General features: G+C 42.9%; 1 protein-coding gene across 1 annotated transcript in view; it reads left to right on the forward strand.

Moving 5' to 3' along the window:
• SLC15A5 (solute carrier family 15 member 5) overlaps positions 1–6,752 on the forward strand; it is a 108,809-nt gene extending 102,057 nt beyond the window's left edge. The window contains 1 exon segment of the mRNA XM_055395243.2: positions 6,507–6,752. Within this exon segment, the coding sequence (XP_055251218.2) occupies positions 6,507–6,654 (148 nt within the window). The 3' untranslated portion in view covers positions 6,655–6,752.
• The last annotated feature ends 11,656 nt before the right edge of the window (positions 6,753–18,408 follow it).

The following is an 18,408-nucleotide window of genomic DNA, read 5'->3' on the forward strand; positions in this document are numbered from 1 at the left end:
TAAATACGTCTTTATTTTCCTCACTTCTTTCCATTCATTTATATATGTAGTCATTTAGTCTCTCATCTAGTGCCACTTATTTCTTGCCTGAATCATTCTTTTATTCCTCTAATAAATCTCTTTTGGAACATCAGCCATGGGATGTGGTAAATTAGAAGGACATGAAGTCAGTATCAGTCAATGTTCAGTGCCACCTATGCCCTCACTATCATGGGGCCTATGGTCCAGCATAAGAGAAGCACTGAGACCTCATGCGAGACAGAATTAATGACAAAAATAAAAAACAAACAAAAACTGAAAGTCTTAAGGGCTTCCTGAATTTTAAAGTTTCTTACCTTCCAAAGTGTATGTTATCAAAGTGACCCTCTGTACTGTAAAATCTCCTTTAAAATGTCTGCCTGGTTCTTAGATTGACCACCACATTAGAAAGTCAGATTCTTGCAGAAGGATTCAACAGCGATGTCCCCGTCTTTGCAACAGAACAGAGTCAGCAATAAAAACTGAAACTGAAGGGAACGCTTCTTTCCCCTCTGGCCCCTGCCTCCAAATACATGTGTCACCCATCAGCTAATTCTCACAAACCTGTGTTGTTTCTCAATTTCACATACTCTCCCACTGTAAGATTTGACCCTGTGTTTCAAAAAAGTAGTTTGGGTTATTTGTCGAGACGTGCACGGACCTCAAGTTTGTCACACAGAGTGAAGTAAGTCAGAAAGAGAAACAAAATCTTATCTTAACACATAACTGTGGAATCTAGAAAAATGGTAGAGATGAACCTATTTGCAGGGCAAGAATAGAGACAGACATAGAGAATGGACACGTAGACACACAGCAAGGAAGGCAAGGGCAGGCCGAATCGGGAGAATGGAATTTACATATATACATCACCATGTGTAGAATAGATAGCTAGTGGGAACCTAGCTATCTAGGTTGTATAGCACAGGGAGCTCAGCTCAGTGCTCTGTGATGACCTAGAGGGGTGGAATGGGTGGGGGTGGGAGGGGATATATGTGTACATATAGCTGATTCACTTTTCTGTACCGCAGAAACTAACACAACATTGTAAAGCAACTATACCTTAATTAAAAAAATATATATGTCAATAAAGTTGAAAAAAAAAAAGCAATCTTTAGAGGCAGCCCAGTGGAGTCCAGTCCCACAGCTTAGCTGCACAAACTTCAGCAAGTTGCTTAACCTTGCTAAGCCTCAGTTTCTTCTTTGTGAAAAGGAAACCATAAGAATGGTAACTGTGCCATAAGGTTATTGTGAGGATAAGTAAATATGCAAAAATGTTAGCAATAATAATAATAATGGCCTCACGTGTTGCTTTATGCTCTCTTCTTCCTCCTGTTTATTTTTCACCTAGACTCATGCTGAGATATGGCCAAGATGACCATGACTGCGGGCTAAATTCAGGTAGCACTAGCACGGGAACCAAAAATCTATTCGCTCTGGGACTGACTCACACATTTATTCATTCATCCATTCATTCAACCAATGAGTAAAGCCATTGTTCCAAGCACTTGAAAAATAAAACTGAAGAAAGCAAAGTACTGGTCTACATGGAGCTAGCATCTAGCACTCAAAATATTTAAGTGTGATTATTCTTCTGTGATTGTTGAGCAAGTGAGTTACTATAAAGTGAGAGATGCTAGACAGGGTTCAGAGAAGGAGGCAGGAATAAAAACACACAAAGCACCAGAGATTGGAGGAACCAGAGATGAAAAGGACGAAGAGATAATGTAGGCAGGGCTTGTGCATGTGTGCTAAGTTACTTCAGTCATGCCCAACTCTTTGCAACACTATGGACTATAGCCTGCTAGGCTCCTCTGTGCATGGGATTCTCCAGGCAAGAATACTGGAGTGAGTTGCCATACCCTCCCCCAGGGGATCTTCCCAACCCCAGGTACGTCTCCTCCGGCTCCTACATTGCAGGTAGAGTCTTCATCACTGAGCCATCGAGGAAGCCCCGATGTAGGGCTTATTTAGAAAGAAATCGGATTCTTACCAAATCTTCTCCATCTCCTGTATGCTTTCTTTTATCTTGCATCCTTTATGAGGGAAGGAAACAGAGGATGAAACAAAGCAGGATGAGAAGAAATTAATTTTCCATATGTTGAGCATTTCTGTCTTAAGAAGCATGTTTGTCCACCTCTCTGATCTTATCACTCTATACATGAGAAGTGTGGTGTTGGAAAAGACTCTTAAGAGTCCCTTAGACTACAAGGTGATCAAACTAGTCAATCCTAAAGGAAATCAGTCCTGAATATTCATTGGAAGGACTGATGCTGAAGCTGAAACTCCAATACTTTGGCCACCTGATGTAAAGAACTGCCTCATTGGAAAAGATTCTGATGCTGGGCAAGATTAAAGGCAGGAGGAGAAGGGGACAACAGAGGATGAGATGGTTGGATGGCATCACCAACTCGATGGACCTAAGTTTGAGCAAGCTCCGGGAGTTGGTGATGGACAGGGAAGCCTGGCGTGCTGCAGTCCGTGGGGTCACAAAGAGTGACTGAGTGTCAGTCCACGGACATGACTGAGTGACTGAACTGAACTGAATACATGAGAACACTGAAGTGAAAACCTAATTGAGTAAACTGTGCTGCTTCTAAGTGCCATGGAGGAGCCCTCTTCCTGCTCTGATGACCCCTTAACTCTATGGGGATGGAAACTGTCCCTTCAGCTCAAGTAACTACTCAGCACCACCTGTTGATCAGCCTCCACAAGTAAAGAACGCCTGTCCCATTTCAGAAGAAAGGAGAGTCTGAAAAATTTGCCCATAGAGATTAAATACCTAGAACCAACTACATTAGTTCAAAGGAACACATTGCCTTGGGTATCTATTCCCAGTTGGGACTGGAGAGGCCAAACTAAAAGCATTAAGAGAGAAACCGTGTGGAATATAAGTGATTAGATCAGTGTCTGCAGTGAGAAGTGCAGGATTCCAGCTTATTTCTATACTGATTGCTTTTGTTAAACACTGGCAAACAATAAGGGGCTTCCCTGGTGGCTCAGTGGTAAAGAACCCGCCTGCCAAACAGGAGACAAGGGTTCGATCCCTGGGTCAGGAAGATCCCCTAGAGTAGGAAATGGCAACCTCCTCTAGTATTCTTGCCTGGACAGTCCCATGGACAGTGGAGCCTGGTGGGCTACAGCTCATGGGGTCACAAAAGGGTCAGACACGACTTAGCAACTAAACAACAGCAAACAATAAGGATGGAAACAGGAGAAAACACAGATGTCCCAGGGACAGTATTATTGAAACATTATTTATGAGAGAGATGATGTTTTATCTCAATACACTTCCAAACACAATCTAGTTCTTACCAAACCCAAAGGTATATCTGGCCAGAGCCAGATTTTGGTGATAAATCTATCAATGTCAGTCCCAAGTATCAAGGAGAGTCCCAAGCTATTCTTGTCCCAAAGATCCTGCTGCTGCTGCTGCTAAGTCGCTTCAGTCGTGTCTGACTCTGTGCAACCCCATAGATGGCAGCCCACCAGACTGCCCCATCCCTGGGATTCTCCAGGCAAGAACAATCCTGAGGCCAGTGGATTAATGATGAAACAGCACCCTCACTAATATACAGTGTCATTAGGTCTGTGTTAGCATCCAAGGGCACCCCACCATCAAGTTTATATTCAGTTCAGTTCAGTTCAGTTGCTCAGTCGTGTCCGACTCTCCACGACCCCATGAATCACAGCACGCCAGGCCTCCCTGTCCATCACCAACTCCCGGAGTTCACTCAAACTCATGTCCACAGAGTTGGTGATGCCATCCAGCCATCTCATTCTTGGTCGTCCCCTTCTCCTCCCGCCCCCAACCTTTCCCAGCATCAGAGTCTTTTCCAGTGAGTCAACTCGTCGCATGAGGTGGCCAAAGTATTGCAGTTTCAGCTTTAGCATCAGTCCTTCCAATGAACACCCAGGATCAATCTCCCTTAGAATGGACTGGTTGGATCTGTGCTACAATCCTGGTATAAGTCCTAGAACCAAACTAATCTTGTTGAGGTCAGTGGAAAATCACTTAACTGGGTATGCTGCTGTTTAGTCACGAAGTAGTGTCCAACTCTTTTGCAATTCCACAGACTATAGCCCACCAGGCTCCTCCTTCTGTGGGATTTCCCAGGCAAGAATACTGGAGTGGGTTGCTATTTCCCTCTCCAGAGGATCTTCCCAACCCAAGGAGATCGAACCCGTACCTTCTGCATTGGCAAGGGAATTCTTTATCTCTGAGACACCAGGGAAGCCCTAGCTAAGTATCAGTTCAGTTCAGTTCAGTCGCTCAGTCGTGTCCGACTCTTTGCGACCCCATGAATCACAGCACACCAGGCCTCCCTGTCCATCACCAATTCCCGGAGTTCACTCAAACTCATGTCCATCAAGTCAGTGATGCCATCCAGCCATCTCATTCTCTGTCGTCCCCTTCTCCTCCCGCCCCCAATCCTTCCCCGAATCAGAGTCTTTTCCAGTGAGTCAATTCTTCGCATGAGCTTAGGAATATTCCAGAGTGCCAGACCAAGTGTACCTTCCATTTCTAAGAAGAAACAAGAGCAAACAGTCCCCTGTCTCTGTCTGTATTAGAGTCCTCTTCAATCACATCTGAAATGGTGACATGAACACCTGAGGCTCACCAGGTTGGGGCTGAAGGAAGTAGGTGGATGAAATGCTTTTCCTTGCTGGAAAGTATTATGTGAATATCTCTGACCTTAATATAAATATGCATCCTACATCAGATGCTAAGATATTAATGAAGGATATTATAGATGTTTATTGGGCTTCCCAAGTGGCACTAGTGGTAAAGAACTCCCCTGCCAGTGCAGGATACATAAGAGACACGGGTTCAATCCCTGGGTTGAGAAGATCCCCTGGAGGAGGGCATGGCAACCCACTCCAGTATTCTTGCCTGGAGAATCCCATGGACAGAGGAGCCTGGCAGGCTACAGTCCATGAGGTCGCAGTGTTGGACATGACTGAACTGACTTAGAGTGCATGCACAGATGTTTATAGCGGGGGAAAATAGAAGGGTATTTATTATTACAACTTGACACCATCATCCCTCTAATATTGCAAACACATAAAGTTAATATCATTGTGCTTAATTTGTTAATGATACCAGTAATCTTTTGTACATAACCTGCAACAATTAACGAGAGACCTAAATCAGAGACAAAGGACTAGTTATTCAAAGCATATCCTTTTCTTACAGGTATTTTGAGCAATGTTGAGAAGGGAAAGCAGGCAAAGTTAGCATCAGAAACCTTCACAAATTAAAAAAAAGCCTAACCTCGGAGACTTATGTATCTTTGATAAAATTGAACTTACGGTTCTTATTCATTTGTTTATTCAACCAATATTTATTGGACATCTGCTATGTACCCTGGAGGAGGAAATGGCAGCCCACTCCAATATTCTTGCCTGGGAAATCCCATAGACAGGAGCCTGGCTGGCTATGGTCCATGGGTTCGCAAAAGGATCGAGCATGACTTAGCGACTAAACAACATGTACCAGGCACTGGTCAAAGCAGTAGGCATACAGCAGTGAATAAAACAGCCTAAAATTCCTCTCCTCCTAGAGCTTCTTCGAAATGTTTAAGAAACAATTTGTCTTCAGAGGCAGCATGCTATAGAGGAAAATGATCAGGACTCAGAGTTCTGGTTTCAAACCTAAGCTCTGTCAACTATTACTCATGTGAACCTAAGCAGGTTATGTAACCTCTTCAAACATCAGTCTTTCTTGCCTGTGAAATGGGAATGGTTTCATCCTTCCCAGGTTGTAGTGAGAATCTGGTAAGTTAGGGTGAGTACTGGGCCCTGGCTTAGGGTCTTAGAAGATAGGGAATCTGGATTTTGCATAAGTCAGGGGACACATTTTAGAAACACATTTGTAGATTTCTTCTTCAACAGTGGTGTTTTCCGCACAGTCTCAGCGCTGAATTTACAAACCCTTAGTGCATCTGACCACTCTAAAATGGAGCTAGTGGTAAAGAACCCACCAGGAGACATAAGAGACATGAGTTCGATCCCTGGGTCAGGAAGATCCTCTGGAGAAGGAAATGGTAACCCACTCCAGGATTCTTGCCTGAGAAATCTCATGGACAGATGAGCCTAGTGGACTACAGATCATAAGGTTGCCGAGAGTCGGACACGACTGAAGTGACTTAACACACACAGTACATCTGATAAATCTTTCCAGTCCTGCCGCCATTAGATCTACAAAGTTGATAATTCCAGACTTCTACAGTTTCTCACCATCAGACTCACGGCAGACTGTAAAACAGCACCACCTAAAGGTCCTTGCGAGACACCTTCACATGTCCTAAACCTCCAGTGTCGTTTTATCCAGACTCTTCTGGGGAGCAGGGCTCTTAAATAATCATCGCCGTTGTGCCAGTATCTATGGGACTGTAATAAAAGGGAGACAAGCACGGGGAGAAAGCAAATGATTTATCAAGTCATCTACATCTGGCCTTAAAAAAAACCTTTCTTTCTTTCTTTTTTAGGTATTGTAATCTAAATCATTTTAATGCCCAGAACACCACTGGAGGTAATCTCAAAGAAACCCTTCCCCTCCAGGAAAAGTCTCTGAAATTTTACGGCAGTACACAGGAATTTTCTTCAAGTATTGATGTTTGGGAAACAGCCCTGTGAAACTATTCAACTCAACCCATCATAGGAGCAGAGTATTCACTGTTTTCTTCAGCTGGATGCTATGCCTTTTAGTTTAAGACCTAATATGTATTGGTATGAGAGTGGCCTTATGAACATTATCTGTGTACTTTAATGGTTCAGCCATTTAAAGCAATGTACATGACACTTCTTAGTTGTTGTAGTTTTAAGTCCTTAGAATTGAAATAATAGTATGTCGATATTCTTCCCTTTAGTACATTTACTGAGCATTATCACATGCCAGGCATAATAATCATACACAGTTTATGTCAGAGTAAATAATAAACCTAAACACAAATAACCTATATCTTATACATAGTTCAGTTCAGTTCAGTCGCTCAGTCGTGTCCGACTCTCCGCGACCCCATGAATCACAGCACGCCAGGCCTCCCTGTCCATCACCAACTCCCAGAGTTCACTCAAACTCATGTCCATCGAGTCGGTAATGCCATCCAGCCATCTCATTCTCTGCCGACCCCGTCTCCTCCCGCCCCCAATCCTTCCCAGCTTCAGAGTCTTTTCCAGTGAGTCAACTCGTCGCATGAGGTGGCCAAAGTATTCCAGTTTCAGCTTTAGCATCAGTCCTTCCAATGAACACCCAGGATTGATCTCCTTTAGAATGGACTGGTTGGATCTCCTTGCAGTCCAAGGGACTCTCAAGAGTCTTTTCCAGCACCACAGTTCAAAAGCATCAATTCTTCGGTGATCAGCTTTCTTCACAGTCCAACTCTCACATCCATACATGACCACTGGAAAAATCATAGCCTTGACTAGACGGACCTTTGTTGGCAAAGTAATTTCTCTGCTTTTTAATATACTATCTAGGTTGGTCATAACTTTCCTTCCAAGGAGTAAGCGTCTTTTAATTTCATGGCTGCAATCAGCATCCTCAGTGATTTTGGAGCCCCCAAAAAATAAAGTCTGACACTGTTTCCACTGTTTTCCCATATATTTCCCATGAAGTGATGGGAACCAGATGCCATGATCTTTGTTTTCTAATAATAAGCCTATATGTTTTACTGTACTTCATCTTGCTATTACACTACCAAGTTATGAGTGAAGGAAACTTTCTCTGAATTAAACTGCAGCATTACTGGGTCCAGTGATTAAGACTTTGCCTTCCATTGCAGAGGGTGCAGGTTTGATCCCTGGCTGAGGAGCTAAGTAAGATCCCAGCCACAGCCAAAAAGCCAAAACACAAGCAATATTGTAACAAACTTAATAAAAACTTTAAAAAAATTGTCCACATTAAAAAAAAACTTTAAAAAAATTTTTTTAAAAAAAACAACGTTACTAAAATAGAGATCCTTAACCCAAAAGTGAATATTCACATACTGAAGAAATTGTAAAATAAATATAAGTGGTGGAATTATTGAGATTAAAAGAAAGAAAAAAATTAAGGAGGTTAAATGAGTGTTGGGGGACGGGCAAGTGATCAAATCAAAGAGATGCATAAAGAGATTCCCTAACCTGGTCTTCACTGGTACCAGTTCAGATACATTCAGAAAACTGTTTTCCAAAAGAGATTTTACCACTATAAGCAAATAAATGTAAAAAAATTAATTAAAAAAAATCAAATACAACTAGGGTCCCAAATCTTTGTAGTAGTGTTTATCAAGGTTTTGCTGAGGACGCCCAATTTCAGATCTTTCTGGTCCCAACCACAGACTGCTTTAAGGCAAACTTTCCCCAGAAATTGGCAGTTCTAACAAACCCACCCAAATCATTCTTATGCTCTCTAAAATCTGAGCATCACTCTTTTCTGGGACAGTTCAAGCTGAATAGGAGAGGTGGGTTTTATCAGTTGATTGAAAATAATTCTGCAATTAAAGCACCTCCCTTGTGTATATCTAAAATATTTTAGATCTGCAGAATAAAAGATTTATACATCTTGATGAGGTGTGATATGCATTTTTAATTGCAAAAGAGCAGCTGTAAAGCGCCAGGTGTTTCTCTTACTCAAACTATTTTTCATTTGTTTGTTCTGAGGCTAGTGAAAAGACAAACCCTTACAGACAGAAATTCTTGCCCTGTAACTTTTTTGAATCCTTCTCTTTTTTATGGCATTTGTTCTCTGATGAAACAGTGAGGGCAATCCCTGATCTGCCTTAGAATCTTTCTTTGTTGTAAAAGGTTAAATGCTGAGTTTGTGATTTGGGTTTAATCAATGCTCCAAAGATCAAAAAACCTTTAAACACACCTCATCTCAGAACAAGTCAGAAGCTCAAACAGTCCCTCTCACTGTTAGAAATAGGGTCTGCTTTATTTTGTTGTCCCCCGCCAAATTTGCCTTTGTCTCCTTAATTTCTACATCACGATAGGAAAAAGTGCTCATTATGCTTTCACTCATCATTAGAGATGAAAAAAGAGCTACAGAATTATAAAGATGACCCCAAGCAAACACCAAAAGAGCTTAGAATTCGCACACTGGGGATGACACTCGTGATTAGCTAAATTGCAGGGACTACACACACTTGCATTGGAAACAGGAGGCATTCACACAGTAGTTTCTTGTCTAGTGCTTAGCAACATTATCACTGAGCACCTGGAATAGTTTAGGCATTAAGTGTAATTGGTTTTGCTTTACATAAATCTGTAGCTTTGTAAATAAGCGGAGCATTTCAGCTTCTCTATAACACCAATTAACTTAAAGGGATGTGTTGTTTGCAGAAGCCTGCTGGGCTCTGTACAGTATTTCTCCAGTAATATGCTCAGTGGCAGGCAAAGTTCTGTGTCCCCGCAGTGCTGCATTGACTCCCAGTCACTTGTTGCCAAGGGTCTGAACCCAGACACTCGGTTGCTCCATTTTGCAGTGGTAAAAGATCGGGAAGATGAAGTCTTTCCTAAGAATCACCTTCTGTGCTCTATTTCGGTCCACGACCGAGACCTGAAAGGTGAGGTACTTGAAAATGTTTTCTGTGACCTGCAGAGCACACATCTGACACCAGCTGACTCTGTCCACAACTGACAGCTACATCTCTTTCCTCTTTCTTTTCTTCATGTAACACTTCAATCCAATGCAGCCAAAAGTCCCTGCATTGAACTGTATACAAAATTAAGAAAACCACGTTCTTATGATGTGAATCTGCCAGTGAAAATGTGCCCATCAGACTGACTTTTTTAATAACACTTAGAAATTTGCTCCTGGAAGTTGGTAAATTTTTTCAAGCTTCTTGGCTATTTCCCCTCATTCTCTCTCTCTTTTTTATTAATTAATTGTTAATTAATTAATCAATCAAGTGTTAGTTGCTTCACCTGTGATGTTTTTAGTTGTATCGTGCCAGATTTTTAGTTGAGGTATGTGGAGTCTAGTTGCCGTGCCAGGAATTGAACCTGGGCCCCTTAAGTCTTAGCCGCTGCACTACCAGGAAAGTCCCTCCCCTCATTATCTCTTGGACTTAGCTTAATCCTTTCTCATATCCCTTTCAGGTAGTCTTGATTTATAGCATTCATTCCACCCTAACCAAAATCTAATTCTCTTTGTTTCTGAAAGTGTTTTATCGACTATCAGAGTAACAGTATCACCAAAAAACAGCTCATGTTTCCAAAATGCTTCCTATTAATATTACATGATTTACAAATTGGAGGAGGGAGACTCCTAAAAACCACAGGATCCCTTTGCTGTATGACAAAAGAGCTTCAGCCTTAGCACCTTGAACCAGGCCGGTGGTGGGCATAGCCCATCACCACTGCTAGAAAAGCCGACATACAATCACCAGCCACAGACTTATAAATAAGGTCCTTAAATGAAATCAACAGCTGAGTGATGACAGCACGCAGGTGCTGCTAACATTCAGGTCTGCTTGTAGAGAACAGGGAAATTAGAGGAACCACTCATAATAACAACTCATATCTGTGTCACCCTTTATAGTTTACAAGCTGCTGTCACATGTATCATCACATTTGGTTGGCACCACCCTGGGAAGTAGACACATTTTGGCAAGCCCGTCTCGTACAGGAGACATTGCAGCTCTGAGACATAGCGAATAATCGAGAGTCACAGAGATAGTGGATGTCTCAAGACGTTCACTTGGTCTTTTTAAAGTGCCAGCCCCTCCTACAAAAGACACTCATAATAGTCACCAACACCAGATGATTCCCAGCCACTTGGGTGAAACACTCTCCACATCATCCCAAAGGGAACAAGAATGAAAGGAAAGACCACATGGGGGTTCACTGTTGTTTAGTCGCTAAGTTGTGTCCAGCTCTTTTGTGACCCCGTGGACTGTAGCCTGCCAGGCTCCTCTATCTATGGGATTTTCCAGGCAGGAATACTGGATTGTGTTGCCATTTCCTTCTCCAGGGGATCTTCCTGACCCAGGGATTGAACTCGTGTCTCCTGTATTGGCAGACAGATTCTTTACCATGGAGCCACCTGGGAAGCCCCACTGGGGTTAGAGACCCTGGCAGAATGGTTACCCAGAACAGCATTGTTCTAACATCTCTTCCCCAGCCCTTAGCTCCCTCTATGGAGCCAGCCACTGTCCTTGTGTGGATCTTAGGCTTTCAGGAGCACTGCACTGAAAAGATGCCCCCAGACTGACCAGCCTGGGGTTGGGAAAGAGGGTCTTAGGCTCAAAATCATCCTTTCCTTCCCCTTGCAACAAAATGCCCTCAGATGTGCTATAGTCAATTCCAAACTGCCTTAGGAAAGAACAGGTTAAGGAAAGCAAATTTACCCTCCAAAATATTATTAATAATGGTAAAGACTCCTGTAGTACTGCTAAATACAAGGCTCTATTGTGTTTTTTAAAAATATTAATTCATTTAATCATCAGCTTCCCAGGTAGCATTAGTGCTAAAGAACCTACCTGCCAATGCAGGAGATACAAGAGAGGTGGGTTCGATCCCTAGGTTGGGATGATCCCCTGGAGAAGGGCATGGCAACACATTCTAGTATTCCTGCCTGGAGAATCTCATGGACAGAGAAGCCTGGAAGAGTTCCATCCAAAGGATCACAAAGCATCAGACAGGAGTGAAGCGAGTCATCACAATAAATACTCTATAAGTACAATTACCTCTATAAGTACAACGGTAAACCCCATTTTACAGATACAAAACATGAAACACATGTAAAGTTAATAACTTTACAAAGGTTGTACAAGCATCACGGACAGAGTGAAAATTTGGACCTAGGGAGCCTGATTGCAAACTCCAGGGGCAAGCCCTTTATATGGAACTGCCCTTCACTAGAGCTGTTGCCTACAATATCAGGGCAATTCCAGGGAAGACAGAGCTTTGGCCCAAGGCATATCAGTATCTTCTGTACCAGCACAAAAAAACAGGACTTCTTCCATCAGTAATTGTTGGATGCAAACAATATCAACTCTTAATAACCCCAGGGACTGCCCCTCCCTCTCTTTTGTGAGTAATTATTGTTCTTCCACTTAAACCCAAGGGCATGACTCTAAGGGCAGAATGTCAGGCTCTGTGGCAATTGCTGTAGGGGTCCTTTTGGAGTGTTCCTTGATTTATAACATAAGCTGTCTGTTCCTCAATTGACAGTCATTGTTAGATTAAGATGGAACCTTAGGCCAACTAGTCTCCACTTCCTTAGCCTCTACAGAGACATTCCTGAGATTCCTCCAGTAAATTTAGTAAAAGTGTCAAAGATAATCCGGCACTGTGATGACAAAACCCAGCCTCTCTGTCTCACTCTGCCTCTCTCTCTCTCATACACACACACTCATTCTCTCTCTCCGTATCTGTCTTGCTCCCTGTCTCTGGCTGTGTGTCCAACTTAGGTGGACTATGGTCTGTGGTCTAGCATCCATTGTCTATGGTTGAATGGATGCTATTTGACAGCCAAGATCTTCTCCCCAAGTGATATATTGTCACTAGTCTACTCAGAGACCTTCAGTTCAGTTCAGTCGCTCAGTCGTGTCCGACTCTCCGCGACCCCATGAATCACAGCACGCCAGGCCTCCCTGTCCATCACCAACTCCCGGAGTTCACTCAAACTCATGTCCATCGAGTCGGTGATGCCATCCAGCCATCTCATTCTCTGTCGTCCCCGTCTCCTCCTGCCCCCAATCCCTCCCAGCATCAGAGTCTTTTCCAGTGAGTCAACTCGTCACATGAGGTGGCCAAAGTATTGGAGTTTCAGCTTTAGCATCAGTCCTTTCCATGAACACCCAGGACTGATCTCCTTTAGAAGGAACTGGTTGGCTCTCCTTGCAGTCCAAGGGACTCTCAAGAGTCTTACTAGTTATTAAATAATATAACAGCACCAAAATTTTAATCTATCATCCACCTTAGACAGGTTTGAATCCATGTACTGGCTGGGAGTCACGTTGTTATAATACTTAAGCCTGCTAAACCACAAGTGACCAAACCTTATCTAAACAGAGTAACGAGTCAATAGCTGATGACAAGTGTCTATTACCATGGTAGCAGTAAAGCAGAAGCACATTTCAAGACACTGATGCCAAGAGCGAGGCAACACTGCTAACAGGGATAAAAGAAGGCAAAAAAATGGAATCAGTGGGAGGCAGAAATTTGGCAAGAAGCAGGGGGAAGTCATCAGAACATCAAAGGAACTATCAAGAAAGCACATGCGCCATCATCATGGACAGTTTTCATCTTCCCAAAGCCATCTCTGGAAACAAAATGAGAGTCAAGAGACCATGCTGGATTTTTAAGGAAGAGAAAGAGCTCTCTGTCAGAAATGCCAGAGAGGAAGGGTAAGCTTTAGAAGCCACAGCAGTAAGACATCATCTGAAGACACTGATTTCCCGTGTAATAAAATAGGTATCTTCAATGAGGCAAATACCCTTTTAGCTAGACTAACTCATTAATGTGAAAAATCATTTACGATATAGCATGGATTAGCAGAGAAAGCTGGAAGGAGAGAAGCCATTGGATTTTTTGCACCTGCTCATCTAGCCAGTGAACTTCATGGACAGTTACGCATGTAAGCATCTTGGTAATTTAAGCCTTCTCTTGTGAACTGCATACGGTGATCTGGGCCGGCCGTCTGGGATGTGACTCCTGCTTTGAGAGTAATGATAAAGTTTCTAGCACTCACTGTTGTTGTGGGAGGCAGACTGTCATGGAAGTGTTATTAATGAGCGTTACTACTGGACAGCTTGAACTCCCATCTTGGGGTGGGATGCATTGCACAGAGTAAGTGCCTTAATTTCCCTCAATTGATGAGGGCCCCCTTGAGCATAACAGAATGCTTCTTAATGCATTCCCATGCCTCACTCACATGGGTTAAACCTTCCTGACTGGTTTCTACGGTATCTCCAGAAATGCAGACTTCTGTCTTCGTGCAGCTTGTACAGCTCTGCCTTATTTCTTTGCAGCCAACCATGCCTGAAAGACGGGAACAAACAAGATGGACAAGTGTGGCAGTGAATGAACCGTTTTACTGCAATTAGAAGTTCACGGAGAATAAATTATCCCCTCATTCAAGCTGTCCAGTAGTAATGCTCATTAATAATAACACTTCCACGACAGTCTGCCTCCCACAACAACAGTGAGTGCTAGAAACTTTATCATTACTCTCAAAGCAGGAGTCACATCCCAGACGGCCAGCCCAGATCACCGTATGCAGCACACAAGAGAAGGCTTAAATTACCAAGACGCTTACATGCGTAACTGTCCATGAAGTTCACTGGCTAGATGAGCAGGTGCAAAAAATCCAAGGGCTTCTCTCCTTCCAGCTTTCTCTGCTAATCCATGCTACATCGTAAATGATTTTTCACATTAATGAGTTAGTCTAGCTAAAAGGGTATTTGCCTCGTTGAAGATACCTATTTTATTACAAGATCTTTATTTTCTACATGTGGCCATAAGATTATAGAGAATATGTGGTCCATGAAAACAGAAATGTTCGTGGAGAACTGCATCTCCACCTATACATGTACATATACATATTCATATGGACTTCCCTGATAAAGAATCTGCCATCAGTGCAGGAGCCACAGGAGATGCAGGTTTGATCCTTGAATCAGGAAGATCCCCTAGAGGAAGACATGGCAACCCACTCCAGTATTCTTGCCTGGAGAGTCCCAAGGACAGAGGAGCCTGGTGGACTATGGTCCATAGGGTCACAAAGAGTCAGACACAATTGAAGAGACTGAGCACACATATATACATATACATGTACATATACATATTCATACACTTGCTTTCCAGGTGGCTCAGTGGTAAAGAATCTGCCTGCCAAGCAGGAGACATGGGCTTAGTCCCTAGCTTGGGAAGATCCTCTGGAGAAGGAAATGGCAACCCAACCCAGTATTCTTACCTGGGAAATCCCATGGACAGAGGAGCCTGGCTGGCTATAGTCCATAGAGTCGCAAAGAGTAGGATACAACTGAGCAATTATACACAAATACATATAGTTACATCCATGTACAGAAGAAGCATTCCGGTTAGTAGCTAATGCTACTATGCCTCTCCATTTGGGCTTCTCCATGTCTTTCTACATGGGCTCCTTTGGTCTTCTTTGAAACTTGATGGCTGGTGGCCTATGGCAAGTATCCCCAGAAAGAAATAAAGCCAGGCAGAAACAATATCATCTTTTGTGACCTAGTCAGGGGCTACACAGCATCACTTCTACTGCTTTCTGTTTGTTGAAGTAATCAGAGAACCCTGTCTAGATGTGAAGAGGGGAAACTGGACCCAACTCTTCATAAGAAGTAGCAAGATTCTAGAAATGTACATGGGACCCCAAATGTCAATATGGACATTTTTTGTCTAAAGAGGAACAGATATCTGTTAGACAAAGGGCAGAAGCAGGAGCATTTCAGGTAACGTTGGGAAGTAGCATAAGCAACATGAAAAAGTACAAAACAGCACAGCTTATGCTGAAAACTGCAAGTCATTTGGACTTTTGACAAGAGCAGTTGTTTGGAGCACAAGATTCGAGGGCAGAATAACATGACAGATTTATGCTTCGAAAAGAACACTCAGTCCAAAAATGTAGAGGATCAATTGGTAGGGGCTAGACAAAAGTTAGCTCAGGATAATCACTATGTGTAAGTGAACACTGGTAATAGATAATGAGATCCAGACTTCCCTGGTGGTCCAGTGGTTAAGACACCACCTGCCAATGCAGGAGACACAGGTTCGATCCCTGGTCCAGGAAGATCCAGCATGCTGCAGAGCAACTAAACCTGTCTTCCACAACTACTGAGTCTAGAGCCTGGGAGCCACAACAAGAAAAGCCACCGCAAAGAGAAACCAGTGAACTGCAACAAAATGCAGCCCCAGCTCGGCGCAACTAGAGAAAACTCATTCCCAGAAATGAAGACTCAGAGCAATGGAAGACAAATAAATTAATTTTGAATAAAAGATAAGGAAATCTGAGGTTAGTGTAGCAAGATGTGGATGGGAGACATCAGAGATTCAAAGGCAGAATACTAGGAAGAAACTATTGGATTTCTACTGGGACTGAATAATCTCACGTAACTCTCACAACCTGTCTATGATCTAGGAATTATTCTTGTCTTCATTTTGTACATAAAGAAACTGAAACAGAGAGAAGCCAAGCTGCTTGCCCATTTTCCCCACAATTAGGACTTGGATTCATAGAGTCCAACATGGAAGCCCATACATTTAATCACTGCTGCTGCTGCTGCGTCACTTCAGTCGTGTCCGACTCTGTGTGACCCCATAGACAGAAGCCCACCAGGCTCCCCCGTCCCTGGGATTCTCCAGGCAAGAACACTGGAGTGGGTTGCCATTTCCTTCTCCAATGTGTGAAAGTGAAGTCGCTCAGTCGTGTCCGACCCTTAGTGACCCCATGGACTGCAGCCTACCAGGCTCCTCCATCCATGGGATTTTCTAGGCAAGAGTACTGGAGTGGCTTGCCATTGCCTTTCCTGATTTAATCACTAAGCTATACTAATTGGATGTGGTGGTAACAAAGGAAAAAGAGTTCAAGATCATCACCAGGCTTCTGATTCAAGCAACAAAGTGACTGTTAATGCAGCTCATCTAAAGAAAGAAATACAGTACAGGAGTATAGGGAACCAGGATAGTGGAAAGGATGCAAACATGTTTGTACAAAGTGAGTTTGAGGTATCTGTAGGGAATTGACCAACCTGGAAAGCATATTAAAAAACAGAGAGGTTACTTTGCCAACAAAGGTCCATCTAGTCAATGGATGTCAATGTCAATGTCTAGTCAATGGATGTGGGAGTTGTACCATAAAGAAGGCTGGGTGCCAAAGAATTGATGCTTTTGAACTGTGGTGTTGGAGAAGACTCTTGAGAGTCCCTTGGAATGCAAGGAAATCAAACCAGTCAATTCTAAAGGAAATCAATCCTGAATATTCATCGGAAGGAGTGATGCTACAATACTTTGACCACCTGATGCAAAGAACCGACTCACTGGAAAAGACCCTGATGCTGTGCAAGACTGAAGGCAGGAGGAGAAGGGGGCAACAGAGGATGAGATGCTTGAATGGCATCACCAGTTGGGTGGACATGAATTTGAGCAAGCTCCAGGAATTGGTGATGGACAGCTGGTGTGCTGTAGTCTATGGGGTTTCAAAGAGTTGGACACAAATGAGCGACTGAACTGACTGACTGTAGGGAATTGAGTGGAGATTTCTAAAACCTTGTTGGTGATCTATAAGGCATAATGGATTTTGTTCACATAGAAATGAATCTGAATCATCAAGCAGTTATACTTAAAAAGGACCTTCAGTTCAGTTCAGTTCAGTTGCTCAATCGTGTCTGACTCTTTGCGACCCCATGAATCACTGCACGCCAGGCCTCCCTGTGGAACATCTAATCAAGATTTTTATTTTATAAATGAAGAAATCTAGGTCCAGAGAGGTGATGCAATTTGCCCATATAGAAATCCCTATTTCATTGTGAAAGCTTCCAAGAGTTCTGACACTCAGTCTGGCTCCGTAGAGTATAAATTCTCAAAAGAATTAGTAGGGAAGAAGTGTCCATCATCAAATGCTGGATTTAACAAACAATTTAGTTTGATGTCTTCAGGACTTCTCAGAAGTTTTATTATATATACTTGGAATTTCTAAGAAATGGATTTGCTATTCAGTGTTTTCTAAATTCATGTGACTACTCAATCCTTTACTCATAGAATACTTCTCAGCACTGGTATTCTTTGCTATACATCAGAGATGCTGGTAGGTTCTCTTCAGGCCAGGCCTTACAGTGGCAATGGTAGTCACTGAATTGGGAAACCTAAATGCAATGGGAGTGATTGGACCCCAGAGTGGCAGAGGCCAATGGCAGCACTCAACCACCAAAGGCGAAGTGAGCCTTCATACCATACTGGACAGCAGAGTCAAAGCAGAATAGCCTGACTCAGGCAGACCTATGGCACTGACTAGTTGACCGTGGTGTTCCCAGAAGTAAGATGCTGATTTCTTATTTAATCTGTACTGGCAGAAAAAGTTCTAGATCAAAGGAAGGCAAGTTTAACCTGATCATAAAAACAGAGAGTTGAAGCCACTTAATCAATTTTCAGACTTGAGCCTCTTTCCAGAACAATTTGGATGAAAGGGAACCAGATCCCTTTGAGAAAAGACCCCAGTACACTGCAAAAATATACTATCAATTTTTCTCCCAGGTCCCCCAAAAGGGACCTGCTGCCTTTTACTAGACTACCTGTATACTGTGCATGAGGAAATGATCAGACCATTTGGGAATTACTGGATTCAGACTCTGAACTGACAGATTCCATTAGACCCAGAACATCACTATGGCACACAGGTTAGAGTAGGGACTTATAAAGACCAGAGGACCAGTGTTT

Source organism: Moschus berezovskii, chromosome 6, assembly GCF_049115385.1.
Source record: "Moschus berezovskii isolate FMDL1 chromosome 6, NW_MosBer_1.0, whole genome shotgun sequence".
In the NCBI taxonomy this organism is placed as follows: Eukaryota; Metazoa; Chordata; class Mammalia; order Artiodactyla; family Moschidae; genus Moschus; species Moschus berezovskii.